The following is a 24,988-nucleotide window of genomic DNA, read 5'->3' as shown; positions in this document are numbered from 1 at the left end:
GTTCATTTGGGTCATATTTTAGATTCCACATATAAGTGATATCATATGGTATTTTTCTTTCTCTTTCTGACTCACTTCACTTAGTAAGATAATCTCTAGTTGCATCCATGCTGCTGCAAATGGCATTATTTTGTTCTTTTTTACGGCTGAGTAATATTCCATTGTATATATATACCACATCTTCTTTATCCAACCATCTATTGATGGACATTTAGGTTGTTTCCATGTCTTGGCTATTGTGAATAGTGCTGCTGTGAACATAGGGGTGCATGTATCTTTTTGAATTACAGTTTTGTCTGGGTATATGCCCAGGAGTGGGATTGCTGGATCATATGGTAACTCTATTTTTAGTTTTCTGAGGAACCTCCATACTGTTTTCCATAGTGGCTATATCAACTTACATTCCCAGAGGGTAGGAATTATCTTGATTTCTGAGGGTCAAAGGGACACATCACTCAGCACAGTGAGATCCAGGCTTGCCCCAGCATGAGTTTTTAGAATCACCTTGGAAATGGGTTGGGAACACTAGAAGATCTGAAGACCAGTGGCTAATTGGTGAAAGGGTCACCGTGTGCTTGGAACTACGTTTAGGATTCAAGGTAGCCAGTAAGGCAAGGGTTTCAGAAAGGGTAGACCATGCAGCATCTCCTGCTGTCCTGAACCCCCTTTTCTCCTCCAGGGGACAAGCTGGATGCAGACTACATTGAGAGGTGCCTGGGCCATCTCACACCCATGCAGGAGAGCTGCCTGATCCAGCTGCGGCATTGGTTGCAGGAGACCCACAAAGGCAAGGTGGGTCAGGGCTGGGGCTGTAGCGACTCAGCCTCAGGCATGGGGGGAGGAAGGGCCAGGTAAGTAAGTCTGTGTAATTAGCAATGCTGGACACTTCTATTTGGCCTTCTTTTGTTATATCTTGTCTCATGCACTCTGTACGTAGCACTGATAGCATGGTTTCCCATCCTTGGCATAGTTGACATTTGAGGACGGACAGTTCTTTATGGGGGGCCGTCCTGTGCACCATAGGGCATCGGGCAGTGTCCCTGGACCCCACCCATGAGAGGTCAGGAGCTCTTCTTCCCCAGCTGTGACAACCAAAAGTGGCTCTAGACATCGCCAATGTCCCCTGGGGAGCACAGTCATAGCACAGTCACCACACAGTCACTGTGTTCACAAAGCCATGCATACTGTTCTTTTCTAAGAGATTTAATGATTTGCGAGGGTTGATTTTTGACTGCACATGGGCTTTGCCTTTAGACTCTAAGCCCCACTCATGAGTGTCCACCATGCCTGTAGGTCTCAATCACGGGCCTGACCTTCAGCTCTGTTGAATAAGAGCTTCCAGCCTAGTCGTGAGTTGCTTGCCCTTCTTCCCCTCCCCCCACCGGGGGGCAGACAAGGGAGTTACTTTAGTGTTGGGCTGGGATGTAACCTGTTTGCCTGTTTCCTCATCTGTAAAATGGGTACAATGTGAGCACACCCCCTGCCCCCGGAGTGAATTACAAGGGACAATCCACTCCGTGTCTGGCTCAGCACAGCACTCAGGAAAGTGCACTTTTTATGGGGGCTGGCTTTCCCTTGACTGTTGATACTTGCCTGAGGGAAGGAAGGAGAGCGGTGGGCTTTAGCTTGTCACCGCTGCATGTTAGTTAGAGTCTGGGTTATATGTGTTAGGAATGCAGCTTGAATCAACCAGACAAAAAAAGCGGGGTAGGGGTTTAATTGGCTCATATAACAAACTGTTAAGTGGGGTGTGTTAGTTTTCTGGGGCTGCTGAAACAAAATACCACAGACTGTGTGTCTCAAAGCAACAGAAAGTTATTCTCACAGTTCTGAAGGCCAGATGTCTGAAATCAACGTGTCAACAGGGTTGGTTCCTTCTGGAGGCTGGGTGGGTTGGGGGAATCCGTTCCATTCCTCTCTCCTGGCTTCTGATGGCTGCCAGCAGTCCTTGGTGTGTAGATACGTCACTTCCAGTCTCTGCCTTTGTCTTCACATGGCCTTCTCCCCTCTTTACATTCTGTGTCTGTATCCAAATTTCCCTCCTATAATAAGGACAGCAGACATTGGAGTAGGGCACCCCCTAATAGAGTATGACCTCATCTTAACTAATTACTTCTACAAAGAGCCTATCTCCAAATAAAGTCACACTCCGAGGTTCTGGGTGGACATGATCTTGGTGGGACACCATTCAGCTGACCCCGCAGCCTGTCTCAGGGGCTGTCTCAGGACTTCTTTTTTTTTGAATATTTATTTATGTATTTGGCTGCAGCATGCAGGATCTTGTTAGTTGTGGCACGCGGGATCCTTGGTATGTGGGATCTATTTCCCTGACTAGGGATCGAACCCGGGCCCCCTGCATTGGGAGTGCGGAGTCTTAGCCACTTGACCACCAGGGAAGTCCCATGAAACCAGGACTTACATGCTGTCGAGGTCTCGAGGTCTCTTGGTTCTTGTATCCGTTTATGTCTGCTTCATCCCCTCAGACATGCTTCCTTGTTGAGATTGGATCTGTGGCTGCTTACAGATTTTTTTTTTTTTTTTGCGGTACGCGGGCCTCTCACTGTTGTGGCCTCTCCCGTTGCGGAGCACAGGCTCCAGACGCGCAGGCTCAGCGGCCATGGCTCACGGGCCCAGCCACTCCGCGGCATGTGGGATCCTCCCGGACCGGGGCACGAACCCGTGTCCCCTGCGTCGGCAGGTGGACTCTCAACCACTGCGCCACCAGGGAAGCCCTGCTTACAGCTTTGAGTCTCCCCTTTGCCTCGGTAGAGAAAGGGATTCATGCCCCTTTCTTCAGATTTAAAATTGTCTAAATGCTCTGATTGGCCTGGCATGGATTTTGTCCACCGGAGGCCGTGGGAGTGGGGTCCTGTGATTGGCAACGCTAACTAAAACCACCGTTGGTGTTGGGAAGGGGGCAGGAAAAGCAGTTCCCCAAGAGAAAAGAGATGTCACCGCCAGCACAGGAGGGGAAATTAGGAAGCCCAAACTCAGACATTCACTGCAGTCCACCGTTGGCTGCGTCGTGGTTGAGTTTAACGTCCTTTTCCCAGCTAAGTGTTTGTCAGATAAGACAGGAGACTCATTTTCCAGTTTCACCGCCGGGCTTAGGGAATTCCACGCTAAAGGCTTTCTCCTCCTTCTCTTCTCAGATCCCCAAAGACGAGCACATCCTTAGGTTCCTGCGGGCTCGAGACTTCCACCTGGACAGGGCCCGTGAGATGCTGTGCCAGTCCTTGAGCTGGCGAAAGCAGCACCAGGTGGACCTCCTCCTTCAGACCTGGCGACCCCCTGCCCTCCTGGAGGAGTTCTACGCAGGGGGCTGGCACTACCAGGACATAGGTGCGTCTCTTTACCTACATAACATGGAGTGTACACTTGGGTCACTGTCGAATGCACGTTGAATGCCCCTTCTCATCTTAGCATCTTATTATTTTTCCTTTTGGCTCTTCTGGGCATCTGGAGATGGCTTTGAGGTGATAACCCAGCCGTGAAGGCAGAGCTGGAATAGACGTTTGGGCTGGAGACAAGATGTTTCTCCCAGAGGCTGGGTCAGCCCACCATTACTTTTTGGCTGCATGAATACTGACTGCATTAGTGTCCTGGGACTGCCTTAGCAGATTACCACAAACTGGGCGGCTTAAAGCAATAGCAGTTTATCCTCTCATTGTTCTGGAGGCTAGAAGTCCAAAATCAAAGTGTCAGCAAGACGGTGCTCCCTCCGAAGGCTCTGGGGGAGATCCTTTCTGCCTCTTCCAGCTTCTGGTGGCCTCAGGTGTTCCTTGGCTTGTGGCCATGTCACCCCAATCTCTGCGTCTGTCTTCACACAGCCTCCCCTCTCGGTATCTCTCTGTGTCCTCTCCTCATCTTTTAAAGACCCCAGGTCACTGGATTTAGGGCCCACACTGATCCAGCATGATTTCATCTTGAGATCCTTAAGTAATCACATCAGCAAAGACCCTATTTCCAAATAAGGTCACATTCTGAGGTTCTGGATGGACATGAACTTTGGGGAGGACACTGTTCAACCCACTACAAATATCATCTCTGGATTTTTTATTAATCTGCCATTGACGCCAGCGCCTGTTATGCTTTTCAATGTCCTTTAGTTAAAAATTCATATGTATTGATTAGGGCAAGTGCTTGAGTCTCCTGAAGAACCGGTTGACACGCTTGCTTTCAATATACAGTCGGTCTGTGTTATTCATGGATTCTGTATTTGTGAATTTGCCTACTCACTAAAATTTATTTGTAACTCCCAAATCAATACTCAGGGAGCTTTCACTGTCCTTCACGGACAGAGTGACGAAAAATCTGAGTCACCCGACGTGCACATCCATCCCCAGCTGAGGTTGAACAAGTGTCCTTCTGCCTCCTTGTTTCAGCTCCTACTGTAAATGAGTATCCTTTCTGCAGCCTATCTAGTGCCATTTCTTTTTTCTTGCATTTTGTGCTTTTTTGTGTTGATTTCGCATCGTGCAGAAGCACTATGTTCCTAAGCGCACGAAGGCTGTGATGCACCTTCTGGAGAAAATTCATGTGAGATAAGCTCCAGTCAGGCACGAGTTACAGTGCTGCTGGCCATGCGTTCAACGTTAATGAATCAACAATGTAAATTAAACAAGGTGTCCTCAAATAGAAACACACGCAGAACAAAGTTACATACTGATCGATCGACTGACAAAAATGTCACGACCAGAGGCTGGCAGAAACTTAACCTCCTATTCCCCCCCTTAGAAGCAGTGGTTCTGAGTTCCTTGATTCAGTGTTCGAGGTGACTTTATAGAAATTAACTACCGCAAATAACAAGAATTGATTGTACATATATAATATATATGAAGGATTATGTAAAAGTATGTAATTCTGTTTCCCTTTTGTCCTCCACTTGCTCGGCCCCGCCCCAAAGATGGCCGCCCCCTGTACATCTTGCGTCTGGGCCACATGGACACCAAGGGCTTGATGAAGGCCGTGGGAGAGGAGGTGCTGCTGCAGCATGTGAGTTGGGGGTCCCCGCTCCTGGGAGCCCCCGGGGTTTCCTGCGGCTGGAGCAGCCAAGTGAACATTCGCCAGCACCTTCTCTGCTTTCCAGGTTCTTTGCGTCAATGAGGAAGGACAGAAGCGGTGTGAAGGGAACACAAAACAGTTTGGCCGTCCCATCAGGCAAGAACCCAGGCAAACTCCCCCAAACAATAAAAACAGCCAAAGTTCACTGGGCATGGATGCCGTGCCAGGCAGCCTGCTAGATGCTTTACGGAAATGTCCTCACCCAATTCTTACAGTTACCCTACGAGGCAGGGGCTCTCAGCATCCCTGTTCTTTATGGAGGGGAAACTGAGGCTCAGAGTGCTGAGGTCTTCCGAGGCTGCTGAGCGGGGAAGGGGCAGAGCTGGAGTTTGAACCCGGTCCTATCTGGCTTGGGCTCGCAGACTTTCTCCCCGTGCCATGCAGCCTCCTGGACTTGGCTTTTCGAGACCAGCGCTCCCCCCGCAAGAGCCACCCTGCCAGTGTCCCAGGCAGGTGGACCTCGCAGGTGTCATGGCACATCCAGTGACCCACTGCCTCCTCGGGCTGCCCCAAACTCCTATTCCTGAGCGGAGTTTCCCACACCAGTCCTTACAGTGGCATTGCCCCCAAAGGTACTTAACCTTTCTGAGCTGTGGCTTCCTCTTCTGTAAACCCTTCCTAGGGTTTCTTTATGGCTTATCAAAACCAATGACTTAATGGGAATTCCCTGGAAGTCTAGTGGTTAGCACTTGGCGCTTTCACTGCTGGGGCCTGGGTTCAATCCCTGGTCAGGGAACTAAGATCCTGTAAGCCATGACTTTAAGAGGTGATGCCAACACCACATAGCACTTCCTGTGTAGCAGGGACTCTTCCAAGCTCCTTGAGTCATGTCATCCTATCACAGCCTATAAGGGAGGGACAGGCAGGACCTGCTACTGAAGTTTTTATCCTGAAATATCCTGATCTTTGTGCAAATTAAGCTCCTTTGCTATTTAGAGCTTTCCTAAAGGGGCATCCATTGGGGTTGGAGTGGGGAATCGATCAATCATCATCCTGGCCAGAAGCGGAATGCCCCCCAGATGGCTCAGATGACAGGGTGTCATGAAGGCACTCCTAGGAGTGGGTGGGCAAGGTGAAGGGAATGAAGCTGGATGGACAGGCTCCCGGGGACCACTTGCTGCAGCCAAACAGTCATTTTCCTAATGAATTGGTTCTAATGAAATGGAGGCACAAAGAGGTTAAGTAACTTAGCCAAAGCCACACAGCACATGCCAGAGCTGGGATTTGAACCCAGGCCATCTGGCTCTGGAGTGTGTGCTCTATTTAGCAGTCAGCATCTTTTCAGCAATTAGTAGTAAAAACTGGCTTTTAATGAGCATGTGCTATGTGCCTGTCCTTGCAGAGAGCTTTACGTAGACCATCTCATTTAATCCTAACAATGGATGAGCTGGGGACTGTTACTGTGATTGCCGCTGTCCTGATGAGGAAGTGCCTGTGTCACACAGCTCTCAGGCACTTGAATTTGGGTGCTTAGCCTTGGTGTGCACACTCAGAACCTCCATGTTACGTGGCCTCCCTACGGTGGCAGGGTCCACAAGAGTGCCCTGTGGTCCCTGCCCCTTCTGCTCCCAGCGCTGCCTTACTGAGCCGCTCCCTCCATCCCTGTCTGTGGGCTCCCAGGTCCCTGAGGATGGTGTTGGGGGCCCTGGGAGGTGGCCGAGCGAGGTAGAGTGAGGGGGCATCTTTGCCGCAGCTCCTGGACCTGCCTGGTGGACCTGGAGGGTCTCAGCCTGCGGCACCTGTGGCGGCCAGGGATAAAGGCCTTGCTGCGCATGATCGAGGTGGTGGAGGACAATTATCCTGAGACCCTGGGCCGGCTGCTCATCGTGCGAGCCCCCCGCATCTTCCCTGTGCTCTGGACGCTGGTAAGAAAGAGCAGGAGCCTGAGATGGGAGGGGCCCTCTGTGAGCTGCTCCGCCCGATTTTCCTGCATTGTTTCCTCTAATTACCAGCTTTATTGAGATATACTTCATTTCCCATAAAGTTCACCCTTTTGGGAGTTCCCTGGTGGACTAGTGGTTAGGATTCCGGGCTTTCACTGCCATGACCCGGGTTCAGTCCCTGGTCGGGTAACTGAGATTCTGTAAGCCGCGTGGCACAGCCAAAAAAAACCCAAAAACAAAAAGTTCACCCTTTTAAAGTATAGAATTCAGTGGTTTTTAGTTTACTCACAGAGTTGTGCAACCATCACCACCAGCTAGTTCTAGAACATTTTCATCACCCCAAAAAGGAAGCCCTGTCCCCATTAGCAGTTCCTCCCCATTCCTCCCCCCCGCCCCCTGCAACCACTCATCTACTTTCTGTCTCTGTGGATTTGCCTGTCCTAGCTATTTCATGTGAGTGGAATCATACAATGTGAGGCTTTTTGTGTCTGATTTCTCTCACTTAGCATAATGATTTCAGGTTCATCCATGTTGTAGCAAGAATCATTTCTTCATTCCTTTTTATGTCTGGATAATATTCCATTGTATGGGTGGACCACATTTTACATGTCCACTGTCCTGCTTCGTGGACGGGAGAGCCACACTTAGAATTGTACAACATTCCTGGGACTGCTGTGAGCTGATTCCGAAGAGCGTTGGGATCCTGTGCTATTGGGATTTTAAAACTTTTTGCCCACAACCCACTTTATGTGGCCACCTGGTCTCCTCGTGTGGCTCGTGCCTATACACACACACACACACACACACACACCCGAAACAACAGATTCTCAAGTGGTGGTTATCGTAACTACTTACAACATGCTCTTTGCTATTCTTTTCTAGTCCGCTCCACTCAAAATAGGCTAGTCACAGAGCTAAATTGATATCACAACCACTACCGGATTATCACTTGCAGTTGAAAACCACTGCCCTGAGGCCTTGCTCCCGAAGTGTGTTCTGCAGGCCAGAGCAATGTCAGGTCCCTCTCCATCCTACAGACTCGGGGTCAACATCTTACCGAATGCCCTCGGGATTCGGTGCCTGGGAAAGCCTGAGAATCTCTGCTCTCCCTAGAGGTTCAATCAGGGTAGATTTGTGAGTTGAAAGTTAAATGGATTCAGTGTTTTACTAAGTGCCTGCTGTGTGCCAGGCACCTCTCCAGGCCCTGGGGATGCAGAGTGTGTACCCTTGCGTCACGGGGTGTTGGGGGGAGAGAAATCCAATAGCCCCACGTGACTAACTGCTTCATGATGCCCTGTGACATGGGCTTGGGGACGTTCAGGGTTCTTGGGGAGACTAAGTCAGGGGGCGAGGGGGTGTATAATTTAGGTTGGGGAGCTGAAGATGCTTCCACTGAGAAGGTGACATGGGTTGAGACATGAGGAAGGAGTGGGAGTCAAGTGGGAGAAGGGCGGGAGGAAGGGTGTGGTGGGTAACCTGCACAGCGCGTACAAAGGCCTGGAGGCAGGGCCCGGCTGGGTGCTTCCGAGGGACTGAAAAATCAGTGGCCAGAGGAGGCTGGGAAGATGCTCAGGGCCCAGTGCCTGCAGAGTCCAGGCTGTGGCGAAGATGGGACCTTGTCCTGGGGCAGTAGGGAGCCATGGCAGGACTGTTGGAGGAGAGGACATGAGCAGACTTCTGGGGCAGAAAGTTCCCTAGCTTCCGGGGCTACTTTACAGCTCTGTTGGGGATGGGCTGGGGAACAGGAGCTGTGGGAGGGACAGGCAGGATCTGCTACTGTAGCATTTTATCTTGAAATATCCTGATCTTTGTGAAAATTAAGTTTCTTTGCTGTTTGGAGATTTCCTAAGAAGATGCACGTCGGGTGGGGGTGGGAGCCAGTCGGTCGGGGTCCTGGACAGAAGCAGATTCACCCAGGTGACTCCAGTGGGGGTGTGACACAGCAGAACTCCTCAGGGGTGTGGGCAGGATGGGGAGGCCCCAGGGGCTGGCCACTGCCATAAGCCCTGACGACCCCAGGGCTGGAGGGACACGAGGAGGGAATGTCCTTGTTACTGGAGCCCTGAGAGAGCTTCGGCAGGTAAGGGTGGCGGCTGCCAGGGGCACTGGAGCAGGGAGGGAGCAGGGAAGACGCACCCACCTCCCATCTCCTGCTGCCCCCGCCCCCCTTCCCCCACTGGCCACACCAGATGAAAGCCAGTGCACAGAGCCAGGTTGCTGAGGCCCACGGGGACCACCTCCCGGGATGGGGGCTGAAGGAGTGTGACCCACACAGGTGGGATTTCTAGTTCCCAAATGATTTTTTAAAAATATTTATTTATTTAGGCTGCACCAGGTCTCAGCTGCAGCACACGGGGTCTTTGTTGCAGCATATTTAGTTGTGGCATGCAGACTTCTCAGTTGCAGCATGCATGTGGAATCTAGTTCCCCTACCAGGGATTGAGCCCAGGCCCCCTGCATTGGGAACATGGAGTCTTACCCGCTGGACCACCAGGGAAGTCCCCCAAATGATCTTTTGCCTGTGGCATTCCTTGCTGAATTGGCTTGTGCTCTACTGTGCTAAGTGCCTTCCTCCCTCCCCCCTCCCTCCCTCCCTCCCTCCCTCCCTCCCTCCCTCCCTTCCTTCCTTCCCCAACTATTTCCTGAGTCAGGCACCACCCCAGCATTGGGATGCCGTGAAAAACCAGACTGACGTGCAGCTTAGAGCTTGGTGTTGAAATACTTTCCATCCGGGATAAATGAAACATGGTCATCCACACAATGGAATATTATTCAGCCATGAAAAGGGAGTTCTTTTGTTTTCTTTTTTATGTTTTTAATTAATTTTTATCAGAGTATAGTTGATTTATAGTGTTGTGTTAGTTTCTGCTGTACAGCAAGGTGAATCAGTTGTACATATACATACATCCACTCTTTTTTAGTTTCTTTTCCCATATAGGTCGTTACAGAGTATTGAGTAGAGTTCCCTGTGCTATACACTAGGTTCTTATTAGTTATCTATTTTATATTTAGTAGTGTGTATATGTCAATCCCAATCTCCCAATTTATCCCTCCCCCCCCATTTCCCCCTTGGTAACCATAAGTTTGTTTTCTACATCTGTGACTCTGTTTCTGTTTTGTAAATAAGTTCATTTGTACCACATTGTTAGATTCCACATACAAGTGATATATTTGTCTTTCCCTCTGACTGACTTCACTCAGTATGGCAATCTCTAGGTGAAAAGGGAGTTGTGACTCATGCTACAACGTGGTTGAACCTTGAAAACGTGACGCTCAGTGAAAGAAGCCAGTCACAAAAGGCCACATGTTGTGTCATCCCATTTCTATGAAATTTCCAGAATAGGCAAAAAAAAAAAAAAAAAAAAAAAAGCATATTGGTGGTTTCCAGGGGCTGAGGGGAAAGGAAAGGGGAGTGACTGCTAACAGGTCTGAGGTTTCCTTTTGGGGGGAAGAAAATGTCTTGGAATTCGAGGTGATGGTTGCCCAACATAGTGAATGAACTAAAAGCCATCAAATTGTTCACTTTAAAATGGTTAACTATGTTCTGTGAATTACACTTCAATTAAAAAAAAACAACGTTCCGTCTTGCCCCATCTCCCCCTCTCAGATCAGCCCCTTCATCAATGAGAACACCAGGCAGAAGTTCCTCATCTACAGTGGCAGCAATTATCAGGGTCCCGGAGGCCTTGTCGACTACCTGGACAAAGAAGTGATCCCCGACTTCCTCGGGGGAGAGTGCCTGGTGAGGCCCCAGCCGGCCCTGCGCTTACGGCACGGGGAGGGTCTGTGGCCTCCGAGAGGCAGGGCTGCGGATGGGAGGTGGGAGGAGGGCAGGCCCTTTGTGTGTGCTCTGACATGTGCTGGCTCTTTGGGGCAGAGCTTGTCCTCTCTGAAGGAGGGGCCTGACCTTGGTTCTTTCAAACATAGTGAGCGAAACAGAAGTTTCCCGAAAGCTCAGAGACCAGGCCAGGCAAAGGCTTCCCCCTCTGTATTCCCATCCAGGACGCTGCTAGGCAGCAGTTAGGGTTTAGCTGCTGGCTTTGCACACTCTGCTGCAAGGGGAGGGGACTCAAGTGTCCCAGTGGCCTGAACCCCGAAGCTGGTGTACCCAGAGGGACTTATCCCCAGCCCACAGCCTCATGGCAGGGGATGATCAGGAAACTGTTTCCAGGGGAGGCGGCCCCAGACCCCCTTTTTCCCCCCAGACCACTTTTATTGCCTGCCCTGGAGGGTGAGATGATAGGCAGGGGTGACCCTATCTCATGACTGTGGGAGGGCAGGCCTTTTCCTTTCTCCAACAGAAATCTCAAAGAGCAAGCTTTCACGATTTCAGGGTAAAGAATGACGTTTCCTGGGCTTCCCTGGTGGTGCAGTGGTTGAGAGTCCGCCTGCCAATGCAGGGTACATGGGTTCGTGCCCTGGCCCGGGAGGATCCCACATGCCGCGGAGCGGCTGGGCCCGTGAGCCATGGCTGCTGAGCCTGCGCGTCCGGAGCCTGTGCTCTGCAACAGGAGAGACCACAACAGTGAGAGGCCCGTGTACCGCAAAAAACAAAACACAAAAAACAAAAAACGACGTTTCCTAGGAATTTTGCCAAGCTTACCCAGGTCTCCCCAGTTGTCAGGATATATATGCATGTTATAAGTGTGGTTTCAGGGGTCACAGAGCACCTTTCTGTGGGTCAGTCAGGCCTGGCTGGGCCCTGACTGTCTCTGCTGTCTTTGTCCCCCAGTGTAACGTCCCTGAAGGAGGGCTGGTCCCCAAGTCCCTCTACCTGACAGAAGAGGACCAGGAGCACAAAGACCAGCTGCAGCAGTGGAGAGAGACCTACCAGTCGGCCAGCGTGCTCCGCGGGGCCCCCCATGAGGTGCCGGGGTCCCGGCCTGGGCGGGCCTGCTGGGCTGGGTGTCGTTGTAGGTCAGGGACCCCGAAGTGGAGTCTGAGTTGAGGGTTCTTGTGCCAGTGATGTGTAGAGGATGAGGGCTCAGGAGAAACCTGTAAGGAGGGCCGGGGCAGAAGGTAAGCCAAGAGCTGGTTTTAGCCACGGTCTAGCCCAGCCTGATCCATGAGGAGAGCATGGCAGGGGGCCAGCCTCTTGTACCCTCATATCACCCAGTCACTGGCTGCGGGTCACCCTGCAGTCACCCTGCTTCAGGGTGGATCCTCCCAGGCATTTTTCAGACAGAGGTGGTTCTGTTTGTCCAGAGCAATTCTTGGACTTGGGGTCGGGGCTGAGGGAATGGAGACCGGGGTGGGCACCCACACCCCTGCAGCCGACTTCCCCACCCCGGCTCCCGCCAGGCTGGATGTTCAGACCTCACCTATCACCTGTCCCCACGTAGGTCGCAGTGGAGATTCTGGAGAGGGAGTCAGTCATCACCTGGGACTTTGACATCCTGCAAGGGGACGTGATATTCAGTCTGTACCACACCAAGCAGGCTCCCAAGCCGGGCCCCCGGGAGCCTGGTGCCAGGGCTGGCGGGCAGCTGACAGACAAAGGCTGGGCCCTGGGTGCAGATTACAGCCGTGTGGAGGCTCCCCTCATCTGCCGGGAAGGGGAGAGCATCCAGGTTCTGTTTCTTTCTTTTTTTTTTTTTTTAAATTTATTTATGTATTTATTTTTTTGCCCATGTTGGGTCTTTGTTGCTGTGCGTGGCTTGTCTCTAGTTGCGGCGAGCGGGGGCTACTCCTTCGTTGCGGTGCGCGGGCTTCTCATTGCCGTGGCTTCTCTTGCTGTGGAGCACAGGCCCTAGAGTGCATGGGCATCAGTAGTTGCAGTGTGCAGGCTCTAGGGCGCATGGGCTTCATTAGCTGTGGCTCGCAGGCTCTAGAGCACAGGCTCAGTAGTTGTGGCACACGGGCTTAGTTGCTCCGAGGCATGTGGGATCTTCCTGGACCAGGGATCGAACCCGTGTCCCCTGCATTGGCAGGTGGATTCTTAACCACTGCGCCACCAGGGAAGTTCCTAGGTTCTGTTTCTTCGTTCATTTATTCATTCATCACTCAGGACTGAGTGTCCACTGTATGCTGGGTTCTGGGGATACAGCAATGGACAAACTGGACCTGGTCTCTGGCCTCAGAGACCCTGCGGGACAGTTGGGGAGAAAGATTCTGGCAGGGCCCCATCCTCAGAATTCCGAGACTCTTGTCAAAGATGCAGGTTGCTGGGGCCCACGGCAGGAGGGCCGGCTCAGAACCTCTGGGCGTGGGGCCTGGTGTCTGTATCCCTCACCTCTCACTGTGATTCCTTATGCACAGTCACGTTTTCAGAACCCAGGCAACAGAGAAACTGTAGGTCTGGGAACAGCACTCGGACGTGTCACCAGAACGTGAGCCACCCCTGCTGACCCCCACATTCTCCATGAGGCCAGTGCTTGCAGGTCAAACATCACCGGCCTCAAACACACACGCACCCACGCACACACTGGCGAGCAGTGCAGATCTTACTGGAGGTCTCCTAAGGGAATTGAGCAGACAGCTGTCACATCATACACCAGCACCCCCGCCCCAGGGTCCCACCGAACATCCCAGCCCTTTTTCAAAGTTGCTCTTCTTATAAGAACTAACACCCTTCTGGGCTTCCCTGGTGGCGCAGTGGTTGAGAGTCCGCCTGCCAATGCAGGGGACACAGGTTCGTGCCCCGGTCTGGGAAGATCCCACATGCCGCGGAGCGGCTGGGCCTGTGAGCCATGGCTGCTGGGCCTGCGCGTCCGGAGGCTGTGCTCTGCAACGGGAGAGGCCACAGCAGTGAGAGGCCTGCGTACCGCAAAAAAAAACAAAAAACAAAAAAAAACTAACACCCTCCTTTCTTGCTGTCCCTCTGCCCTCAACAAACTCTAAGCACATTTAAGCTCCCTTTCCAGGTCTCCTCAATTTGCAAATCCCACTTGGCAGGACAAGAGCCCAGCAAAATCCAGGTGTTTAACCAAACCACACCTCTGTTGTCCTATAGCCGCACCCCCTAGGCCTTGACCCCCACCCCCCATCTCGATTAAGAGGAAGGCTCTCAGCTGCCAGGGATATGGGGTAACAGCAGAGGGGAAGCAAAGGTGGCTTTGGGACACCCCAAAAGGAAGGATTTGCTGGTGGACTGGTTTAGAAAGGTCTCCTGTTCCCTGGTGGACCAGGGCCTCAGGCGTGTGGCTGCTGTGTTTCAGGGCTCCCACGTGACCCAGTGGCCTGGCGTCTACCTGCTCCAGTGGCAAATGCACAGTGCCCCTGGCCACATGGCCTGCAGCCTCCCGGGCGTGGAGGATGTCCTGATGGCCCTGCACAGCCCTGGCCCCAGGTGCAAACTCCTCTACTACTACGAGGTGCTGGCGTCTGAGGACTTCAGGTACGAGGGGCCCCCGACTCCCCTCCAGACCAGGCCCACAGCATGCCTGAGGCCACTTCCTTCTGGGCTAGGGACACTGGATTCACCTCCTCTGCTTGCCCTCAAGCTTCTCCAGGGGTGGGGCCCTGGTATGGGTGTTGTTAAACTTGCCCGGGGCTCAGCGCCCTTTCATGAGCGATCAGATCGCTGTGCTGCTTCAGCCTCAGCTGCAGAAGCTTGCCTTCAAATGAAGCCATGCACAGAAGCCTAACATACCAGATCGATTGGTGGGGGGAGAAGGGGAGCCTGAGCCCTCCTATTTGTACCTCCCCTCACTCCTAGAATTCCATAAAACTGGGTTTGGACTGCTCTAGAACATTCTAGAATAATGCCTCCCAGACAACTCTCCCCAAGTGTTGCTGTCAGAGAGACAGGGATGTGTAGTGGTTAAGACCTCCAGCACTTCCTGGTTGCTCTGTGACCTCAGGCAAGTCACTTTAGTTCTCTGAGCCCCAACTGTTAACTAGGAGCCCCTACGTCATGGGGTTGTCCTGAGGATGAGATGGTTGGGGGAAGCCTGCCCTTCACCTGAGCATACAGTAAGCACTCAATAGTGCTTTCTTCCATACCTTGTGTTTTATCTTTTAAAAACAAGTGTGATTTTGCATCCTGCTTCGTGATATATCTGTGTAGTTTCCTTCTAAAAATGATGCTTTAAATTGTTTACCGATGAGTAAATTTGAGGCTCCAAGAGGGTACTGAGTCTGGACCCATATCCAAGGCAGAGCTCCAGGGATCCTAGGGGCATATGCAGCTGGCACAGGAAATGCTGGGCCTGGGGATTCCCTGGCGGTCCAGTGGTTAGGACTCCACGCTTTCACTGCCGAGGACGTGGGTTCAATCCTTGGTTGGGGAACTAAGATCCCACAAGCCGTAAGCACACCCCCCAAAAAAGAAAAGAAATGCTGGGCCAGCATCTTTACTCCAAAGGGAGACCCCACAGGGCGTCAGAGGGTGGTGATTCCCTTTGGGAAGCAGCCTGTTTTGGCCATTTGGGGCTCAATGTGGGAGAGAGAGACTGAGGTCCAGAGGCACTCAGACACACAGACACCTGCATCTGGGGGCTGCTGCCGTCGGAAGGGCAGGTGGAGGCTGAGGGGTGGGCCGGATGCTGCTTGCCAGCCTGTCTTGTGTGGTCAGTGTGGGGGAACCTTGCTGCCCTGACCTTCAACAGTGTCAGGAGAGAACCAGTTCAAGGCTGCTCTCAGTGGGCAACCGGTGGCCCTGGGGAGGCCAGACAGATAGGGTCTGCCATCATGGAGCAGGAGACCACGTATCCACACCCGAGCACCGATAGATGCCATGAAGTTATTTCAGCCTGGGGTCCTTGCTCAAGGTCACACTCCAGGAGGTGCTAGAGGCCTTAACATAGGGCGCTGTCAGAGCCCAGGACCAGGCCTGTCACAGGGTGGGCAGGGGTGCGGGGGTGTGGGGGAGGTGTCTGGGAAGTGACATTGGAGTTGAGATCTAGGCAGTGTGCACACGATCACCTGGAGGGCTCGTCAAAATGCAGACTCTGATTGTGCAGCTCTGGGGCGGGCCGGAGAGTCTGCAGCTCTAACAAGCTCCAGGAGATGCTGGTGCTGCTGGTCCCCAGACCACACTTTGAGTAGCTGGGCCCTAAGGCTGCACTCTCCAACCCGGTAGCTCCTAGCCAAAGGTAACAATTTAAACATAGCGATTAGAACTAAATAAAATGAAAAGTTTGGTTCCTGGTCACACTAGCCACATCTAGAATGCCCAGCAGCCCCATGTGGCCAATGGCAGCCGTGTTGGATGGCGCAGATATGGGACATCTGTTATTTGTCATAGCAGAAAGGTCTCCTGGACACTGCTGCTCCGTAGTCTGGAGTGGGATTTGACTGGGCAAATTGGGCAGGAGAAAAAGGCTTCTGGCAGCAGGTGTAGACACACAAGTTCCCACGATGGGAGGCAGGTGTCAGAGGAGCTGAAAGGAGGCGGAGAGGGGAGGCTGGAGATAACGGGGTCCCCTCTGCGCCATGCTAGGCCCCCGGGTCAGGGAAGCCCCTGAATGGTAGGTGGAAGGCTGGGCTCTTCTTGCGGGGAAGTGGGTGCAAGGAAATGGGCTGGGCTTCGTTTCTCATCACAGCTTCACTTGCTTTTCCCTCTGCACTTGCCCTCTGTGCCTGGGGCGGTTACCAGCCTTGTGGAAAGGGCCCTGGGGCCTCATTTGCACCCAGGGCTGTGTCACCACCAGAAGGCAACGTGTGTGTGCTTCCTCCCCAGGGGCTCCATGTCCAGCCTGGAATCCTGCACCAGCCGCTTCTCCCAGCTCAGCGCCACCACCTCCTCCTCCGGCCAGTCCCACAGCAGCTCCCTGGTCTCCAGATAGTCAGGACCGAGCCCTGCGGGGCAGCCTGCTCGCCTCCCACATCCACAAGTATCCACGAGGCCTGGGACCATGTGGGCTGCAGCCCTGGATCTGGACATAGCCAAAGTCGGGCTGGCTGGAGCCCTGTGGGCTCTTGAAGTGGTGAGAACAGAATCATCTCCGATGGGGCTTTGCGTACGAAAAGCCAAGGGGTGGGCTAACCACGTTCAGGTCTGGGGGCTCAGGGATGTCATCAGGCTCAGTGCCCCCCTGCACCCTGCCACCTCTGGCTCTGCTTCCCTGGGGTGGCCTCCTTCTCAGGGGCCTCCTAAGACTATTGGGGTTCCCCCCATAAGAAGCAGGAATGTTGGGTGTTCGCCATAGCGTCTAAACCCGTAGCGATGCCCTGGGTCCCAGGATATGCTGGTGAGCAGTTATTTGAGTTACAGGCCCCACTTTGTGGGGGAGCCGCCTACCCTGGACTTGAAGTTCATTTTCCCAGCACATGACTGGGCAGGCCTAACCCTGACCACCCCTGACTTGAAGAGGGTGGGAAGGCCCAGGTTTTCTGCTGAGTTCCAGGCAGTGATAAAGCGGCTCTGGCTATCTTTATACTCTCTGGTGGTCCCTTTACTCTCCTGGGAATCTGTTTAATTGAAAGTTTTTTGGTTGTAAGTCACCTCCCAGTGGCTTAAACAAAAAAGGGTGACCAATCATGGGTGCATGTAACTGGCCAGTGTAGGAGGACTTGCTTCAGGTAAGGCTGGATCCAGGCTCTCAATGTGTCATCAGGACTCCCCTGTGGAGTGGGGGCTATGACTTTGTTGCAGCTGCCCTGGGGCAAATCTGACCCCCAGAACCAGCTCCAATATTGAAAGACTTTCCCCGAGTTCCTGCATGGGAGGGGTGTGGGTCTCCTTGGGGTCTGAGGACATTTCTCCTTTCATTTCCTGGGCCTGCAAAAAGGCAACAGGTCAGAGGTCACCACTGGCAGCCTGCAGTCTGATCTGGCCTGCTTTTAATTTTTTTTTTTTTTTTTTTGCGGTACGCGGGCCTCTCACTGTTGTGGCCTCTCCCGTTGCGGAGCACAGGCTCCGGACGTGCAGGCTCAGCAGCCATGGCTCACGGGCCCAGCCGTTCCACGGCATGTGGGATCTTCCCGGACCGGGGCACGAACCTGAGTCCTCTGCATTGGCAGGCAGACTCTCAACCACTAGCGCCACCAGGGAAGCCCCCGGCCAGCTTTTAGTGTTTTTGTTTTTTGCCTAAACAAAAGGTTTAATAATTGGGGCATTTCACACAGAAATCAGGATTTACAGCTTCACTTAAGCATATAGGAGTGTTGGCCAAACAGAGCCACTATTGCTGTGTAAAGACAACACAGCTGCGCCCCTGGATGGGGCCACCCCAGTCCCCGCCCCTCTCTATCAACCCACCCCTAGCCCACATCACTCACTTGCATTATCTGCCTGGGAGGGACTTCACTGAAGTAACTCCACAGTCTGGGGTGAGAGACTCAGCGTTACTCTCATCTCACAGCTTTGCTTACAGTTGGGGTTGTCTCTGGCTGACACCCAGAGTCGCTGGGCCTTGCCCAAGGAGTGAGTTCACAACCAAGGGGATGCCACCTCCATGCAAGCTCGACATGACGGGGCAAGGACCTACTTCCATGCCACCCTCAACCCCATACCTGGAGTAGAGGGAAGGAGCCGTCCTCAGAGACCCCCTTCTCCCTGCAGAGAGGGAGCCTTGCCCACCTTTAAGGTTTTCAGTTCACTTCTCAGATATAGGAACAAAATCCCAAACTCTGTATCCTGCATTAAGGTGTATGTGTACATGCATGAGGGAGAGAGAGAGGGAGGAAGATTGGAGACATTCTTAAAACGAATTGCTCCCGTGTCACCAGGCGTTTATCGCTGGGAGCAATCTGCAATATTTTCAACTATCTTTAGGTGAATTTCTAGCTTGTCTCTACAAACTAGAAGCATTTTGGGGTAAGCTGCCCTGGCACTCCCCGCACACTTAGTGTCTAGGACTAGCCCCCAGTGAAGGATGGAGAAGCCCTTCCTTCACTTGAGTTTATAAGTAGCTTTTGACAAGTGGAACCTGGATCTGCTGATTCCAGAGAGGAAGGTCGGCTATCAGCTGTGCAGACTTAGCAGCAGCAGCAGCGATAAGGAGCCTCAACCCTCTCTTTTTGAGAGCTTGCTCTCCTCCCCACCTCAGGAAAGCCCCAGCTCAAACAGGTTTAAGCAACAAAGGGAATTCCCTGGCTCCTGTAACTGGGATGGCCGAGGGTGGTGCTTGCTTGCTTCCGGTACGACTGCATGCAGGAGCCCAGTGTCCTCAGGCTCATGTGCTGATCCTTAGCCTCACCCAGGCCTCTTGGTTCTGCATCACTTTGCATGCTGGCCTGTCCTCTTGTCCACCTTCAGGGGAAGGTGGCTGCCAGCAGCCCCTAGCCTACAACCACAGGGCTCTCAATCTCTAAGCCAGAAAGAGCCTCTTTCCATCTCAAATCCCAGAGAAGGCTCTGACTGGCCCTGGGCAAGTCACGTACTCACTCTTGTGGACATACTGACCAAGAGGCTGGGGGTCCTGTGATCGACATTCCCTCCAGAAGCAAGAGTGGAGTAGGGGAGGGCCAGTCACCCAATGGACAAAGGGAGCTGGGCCACAGGAGCAGCAGGTGGCCACAGTGGCATCTGCTATTGTTCTTCTGTGCTGGAGGTCCCTGGGGCCCATGTTGGAGCATCATCAGTCAGTAGCCATTCTTCTTACCTTTGGGAGGCTTGGGGTTAAAAATCCCAGGAAGTGCTGCCGAGCTCTTGGCTTCTGAATTTCCCCAGACCCCAGGGCTGGAAGCTCCTTGCCTTGGTTTTTCCCTCCATCTTGTTCATTAGCCTATTGTGGCCAGGACAGAAATGGCCCATTAGCAATAGGACCTGCCCAGGCACTGGGTTTAGGAGCCCGGGTCGTAAAATCTCGACAAAGTGGGGTTCAAGCCGCAGCCATCCTTTCACTAGCTGTGTGACCTCCAGCAGGTGACCTAACCTCTCTTTGCCTAAATATCCTCATCTGTAAACTAGGGATAGCAGAGCCTACCTCATTCACTGGGTTGTAGTGGGATGAAACAAGAGTGGCTGTGAAGTCCTCAGCCTGGCACATGGAAAGCTCTTGATAAAAGTCAGTGGTTATTCTGATTATTTAATGCTTCTCATCCAAAGACTCCAGACTTCCTGTGAGGACATCCGTCACTGTTTTACACACTGTGCATCTGGAGAAAAGTGGGAGATTGGGATACTAGTTACCTCTGACTTTCCCTTTTTAGAAACTGCTTGTGTTCTCTGGGCACATCCACTCATCTGTAAGAGCATCATTCCAAGTGGTGTTTCCCTCAACAAGCTACAGAATGTTCTCCCCACGGGTTGAGACTTTTTTTCCTACCCTGCGTCTGGAATTTCTCCCCCTGTAAAATGAACTGATCACACAGTCTGTTTCAGCCAGGAAAACACGATGTTTCTTGTTCACCGGATCGTTTGCTCCAACCAGAAGCATTAAACGTTTTAGATTTGGATATACCTCTGTTGTCCACTTCCTAGAACCCTGGAGGTTTCCCTGGATTTGTTCAAGAATTACTCAGCTGTTGCTTAAAAGACTCAAGAGCATGTTCAACAGGGGTGACATCACCCTTAAGGGGTTGTAGATTGGTTCTCGGAGGGAAGAGGGTGGCACAAAAAAATCACGTTTTTAACATATAAAGCACAAATATAGTGTATTAGTTTCCTAGGGCTGCTGTACCAAATTACCACAAAGTCGTAGCTTAAAACAGTAGAAATTGATTCCCTCACAGTCTGGAGGGCAGAAGTCTGAGATGAAGGTGTTGGCAGGGTTGTGTTCCCTCCTAAGGCTTTAGGGGAGGATCCTTCCTGCCTCTTCCAGCCTCTGGAGGCTCCTGGTGTTCCTTGGCTTGTGGCCACATCACTCCACTCTCTGCCTCTGTCTTTACCTGGCCTTCACCTCTTTGTGTCTTCTCTTATATAAGGACACCCAGTCATTGGATTTAGGGCCCATTAAATCCAGGATGATTTCATCTCAAGACCCTTAACCAATTACACTGGCAAGAATGCTACTTCCATGTAAGGTCACATTCTGAGGTCCTGGGTGGACATGAATTCTGGGGCGACACTATTCAACCCACCACATATGCATACAGTGCATGAACAGACACATGTGCAGTTTTCAGTGTATTAAATGCGGGCCTCTAGGCCCCACTCATCACTGCCAACACCGAGTCTTGGGAGTGGGCTCCTGGATTCTACTTGCCAGGTATCCAGGTGAAGATGTGGGCCCTGCTGTCCATCTTCCTGGGCTGCTCTGCCCTCTCCCCTGGGTTTTACCCAAGTCCCAGAGTTGCATCAGAGGACAGCCAAGTCCTGACATCAGGAGGGGGCGGGGGCCTGTCTGGGGTGGCCCCTGTCCTTCCTGCGAGCGCCCCTGGGACACAGAGTAAGGTGTCACAGGCGTCGTGGAATTCCCTTTTTTTTTTTTTTTTTTTTTTGCGGTACGCGGGCCTCTCACTGTTGCGGCCTCTCCCGTTGCGGAGCACAGGCTCCGGACGCACAGGCCCAGCGGCCATGGCTCACGGGCCCAGCCGCTCCGCGGCATGTGGGATCTTCCCGGACCGGGGCACGAACCCGTGTCCCCTGCATCGGCAGGCGGACTCTCAACCACTGTGCCACCAGGAAGCCCGGAATTCCCTTTTTTTTTTGGCCGCAGCCGTGCAGCTTGCAGGATCTTAGCTCCCCGACCAGGGATTGAACCCGGGCCCCAGGCAGTGAAAGCGCTGAGTCCTAACCACTGGAAGGGTCCCTTGTTTTGGAGCAGGAGGCCAAGGGCTGTCGGGGGAGCAGAGGAGGTGCGGTTCCTGTGGCTGCGTTCGGCGCCCCCCCATCCCCCCCGCCCCCACCCGCCCGGAGAGGTAGCAATCAGCTGCTGCTTTTCCACTGGTTGCCCAGGAGCTGTTGGGCAGCGGCTCTCACAACAGCCAGCTGCCATGGGTGTGGCTAAGAGCTCCCTGTGGCAGGTGAGCTGGGGTCAGGCCTGAGCTAGGGTCAGGTTCCACTGCTGACGTCTGGGAGGCCCCTCGGGTTTTCGGTCCAGAGAGGGCAGAACACAACACACCCAGCCTCCCTGTGGCCCAAAGGCTTCCTCTGGGACCAATTCCTCCGAGGCCAGGGGCCTCTGCAGAGGAGGCGGGTCTCAGGGTGCAAGTAGCTCTTGTGGGAGTTTGGGCAGAGCCTGGAAGGAGCTGGAGAGAGCTGGAAGGAAAGGTGCTGGGTGGCTCTCAAACTTCTCCCCAGCCCATTTCCCCTCCCCTCCCTTCAGCACCCACCAAGGCACTGCTGAGAAATGCGGGTCCCCAAAAAGCACAATTTGAAACCCCTGACCTAAGAGTCCTGGAGCCAGGACACAGATCCTTCGAGAATCCGATGCAAGCTGTGGCGTCACACTTGAATCCCGTTTCCATTTCAGGGCCCCTGAGCCCACCCGTTGACCCCAGGATTGGAATCTTTTTCTGGGGTCTTTCCAGATACTAAAACTAAATAAGGAGCAGCCCAGCAGCTGAGACACATGTCACCATGGCAACTGCCCAACACACAGAACTCTTGGGGTTCCAAGTCAGGCCCCCAGGACTTCTAGTACACATTCTGTGCCCGGGAGTCTTCCATCACTCCCATGGGGTGGGGAGGGAACACTTGCACAGCCATAAGTAGCCCATGTTAACCCCGACCTGCAGTACCGATGACTTAGGCTCCTGTATGTTCGTGTCACAGGTGTTCCCCCAACACCACAGGTAGGTACTGGAATCTCAGACACTATCTTGCCTCCTGCTCCATGTCCCATCTAAGCTCTGCAAATTCCCAACTCCAAAATGTCATGAGTTTCAGATTCTTGGGGTTGCAAGAGACCCCAAAATCCAACACAAACTCTCTCAAGCAAAACGGGGATTTACTGGTCCATGTAATTGGGAAGTCCAAGAATGCTTCAGGTATAGCTGGATCCAGGGGATCAAATATCCCCCTTTCTTGGTTGGGTTCTTCTCCATATTGGCATCACTCTCCTCCATGTGGCCCACACCCTGGATGCTGGACAATCCTGGCAGAGTTTCTCACCCCCACTTCCAGCAGAAGTTCCAGGGTGGGCTCTGATTGGCCGATTGGGACAGATGCCTATCTCTGAACCATCCACTGAGACCACCTGGGACTTGGAGGGAGGTGACAGTGCCAGCCAAACCACAAGGATGGAGACTGGGGGAGAGGTATTACCTAAAGGCAACGTGAGGGAGGCTCTCGGCTGTGGCTCTCGATGCCCTGCCCACCTTCCCTGGGCAGAGGACATCTGGATATATGAACCTGCAACCCTCTCTCTGATGGCTACCTCTTGTGGCTGGAGCATCACCCCGTCCCTGAGAAGGGCAGACTGGAAGTGCCAGGGAGTTAACCCCCAGGAGAGTTCTCAACCTGATGAATGAACGTAGGCTGATAAACACCCTCAGCTCCCTGTGAGCAGGTGGCCAACTCCGAGGTGTTCTCTCCACCCCCCAGAGGTCCCAGGGGTTGAGCCTGGCCGCCCACAGTGGGAGCTGCTCACTCAGGCACCGTGTACGGGCTGCCTTCCCTTCCCAGACTCACTTTTCTGTCCCCCAGCAGGGCTTCCTGGGGTTGCCTCCCAAATAAACTACTTGCCCTCACATCCTAGTGTCGGGTTCTGCTGCCAGGGGAACCAGCCTAAGAAGGGAAGTTACTGAAAGAAGAGAGACCGGATGCTGGGCAAAGATAGATACCAGTGGGTCTTCCCCGGTGGTCCAGTGGTTAGGACTCAGCGCTTTCACTGCTGTGGCCTGGGTTCAATCCCTGGTCGGGGAACTAAGATCCTGCAAGCTGCACAGCCTGGCCCCCAAAAAACAAAAAAAATTAAAATAAGTAAAATAAAAAAAGATAGATACCTGCTTGTGACAAATTTTTAAAAAATCCATGGGCCACAGGGAGGGCGAATGTGGGCAGGACTCACATGGCTCAGAGTGTCCTAGGGACCCTCAGGCATGCCACGATGGACCCTCCCCAGGTACTGCTGTGCTCCCTCTGGCCTGGAGTCCACTAGGCCTGTGCCCAGCACTGTAACTCTCCAGCCAGCTGCCAGCACAGTTGAGAACAAAGATGCCCTCAGTGGACGTCAGACCCTTCAAGACCAGGGTTTCCACAGCTTGTTGCCTCAGGATCCCCGGGGGTGCTCCCTGTAGATTCCTTGACCCCCCCCCCCAACTCCCGCCCCTGAGATTCTGATTCAGTGGGTCATTCTGGGGGAATACATTCAGACCTGCAGCCAGGCTTGGGAGCTGTCTTAAGAATATGCCAAATTGGGCTTCCCTGGTGGCGCAGTGGTTGAGAGTCCGCCTGCCGATGCAGGGGACACGGGTTCGTGCCCCGGTCCGGGAAGATCCCATATGCCACGGAGCGGCTGGGCCCGTGAGCCATGGCCGCTGAGCCTGCGCGTCTGGAGCCTGTGCTCTGCAATGGGAGAGGCCACAACAGTGAGAGGCCCGCGTACCGCAAAAAAAACAAAAAACAAAACAAAACAAACAAAAAGAATATGCCAAATCGATTCTAAGGTGCCTGGGAACTTGTCCGAGCTCTTGAAACTATTTCCTACCCTTGAACACTGGCGGCAAAACATCAAAGCAGCCCAGGGGTTCATTAAAAGAAAGCAAAATATGGGACTTCTGTGGCAGCCCAGTGGTTAGGAGTCTGCGCTGCCACTGCAGTGGGCATAATTTCAACCCCTGGTCAGGGAACTAAGATCCTGCATGCCACACGGCGTGGCCAAAAAATAAGTAAATAAAGGCAAAATACAAAACTAAACTTCCAGGTGGAGATGAAACACAAGGTCCCTGGAGGAACACGTGAACTTGGTTGTTTATATTTCTGGAAGGAGGAATAAAAACCTGCTCCTGGATCTTTGGACAAGTGGCGGTCAAGTTCCTGGACATGCTGTGAAAACCACTCCCCTCTTTCCTCCAACCTGGTCACAAACTCAGGATGGGGGCTGAGTGAGAAGGGAGAACTTTTGGTGGCTTGGTGGTGGGTATTGTGGGCTGTGGGCTGATGGGTCCACTAGGTGCTTGATGAGATGTGCCCCAGGACACCGACAGACCCTGGCCTGTGGCACCTACTGTAGGACCCAAACATCCTGTTCCCTGTAGGGAATGTTGCAGGCTGGCACGGCAGCTCTCCACACCCTGTCTCCAGGAGAGACAAAGACATACAGACCCAC

General features: G+C 53.0%; 1 protein-coding gene across 1 annotated transcript in view; it reads left to right on the top strand.

Moving 5' to 3' along the window:
• The window catches only part of SEC14L5 (SEC14 like lipid binding 5), a 39,729-nt gene extending 22,015 nt beyond the window's left edge, over positions 1 to 17,714 (top strand). The window contains exons 6-15 of the mRNA XM_027117477.1: positions 680 to 792; positions 3,153 to 3,342; positions 4,907 to 4,995; positions 5,090 to 5,160; positions 6,758 to 6,929; positions 10,555 to 10,689; positions 11,680 to 11,814; positions 12,290 to 12,517; positions 14,105 to 14,283; positions 16,570 to 17,714. Coding sequence (XP_026973278.1) covers positions 680 to 792; positions 3,153 to 3,342; positions 4,907 to 4,995; positions 5,090 to 5,160; positions 6,758 to 6,929; positions 10,555 to 10,689; positions 11,680 to 11,814; positions 12,290 to 12,517; positions 14,105 to 14,283; positions 16,570 to 16,675 — 1,418 coding nt within the window. The 3' untranslated portion in view covers positions 16,676 to 17,714. The remainder of the gene's footprint in view (positions 1 to 679; positions 793 to 3,152; positions 3,343 to 4,906; positions 4,996 to 5,089; positions 5,161 to 6,757; positions 6,930 to 10,554; positions 10,690 to 11,679; positions 11,815 to 12,289; positions 12,518 to 14,104; positions 14,284 to 16,569) is intronic.
• The last annotated feature ends 7,274 nt before the right edge of the window (positions 17,715 to 24,988 follow it).

The sequence above is a fragment of the Aethalodelphis obliquidens genome, unplaced genomic scaffold (assembly GCF_003676395.1).
Source record: "Aethalodelphis obliquidens isolate GAN/ISIS:26980383/991018 unplaced genomic scaffold, ASM367639v1 scaffold18, whole genome shotgun sequence".
Classification (NCBI taxonomy): domain Eukaryota; kingdom Metazoa; phylum Chordata; class Mammalia; order Artiodactyla; family Delphinidae; genus Aethalodelphis; species Aethalodelphis obliquidens.
Note: the sequence above shows the minus strand (reverse complement) of the source record. Positions and strands in the feature narration are given on the sequence as shown.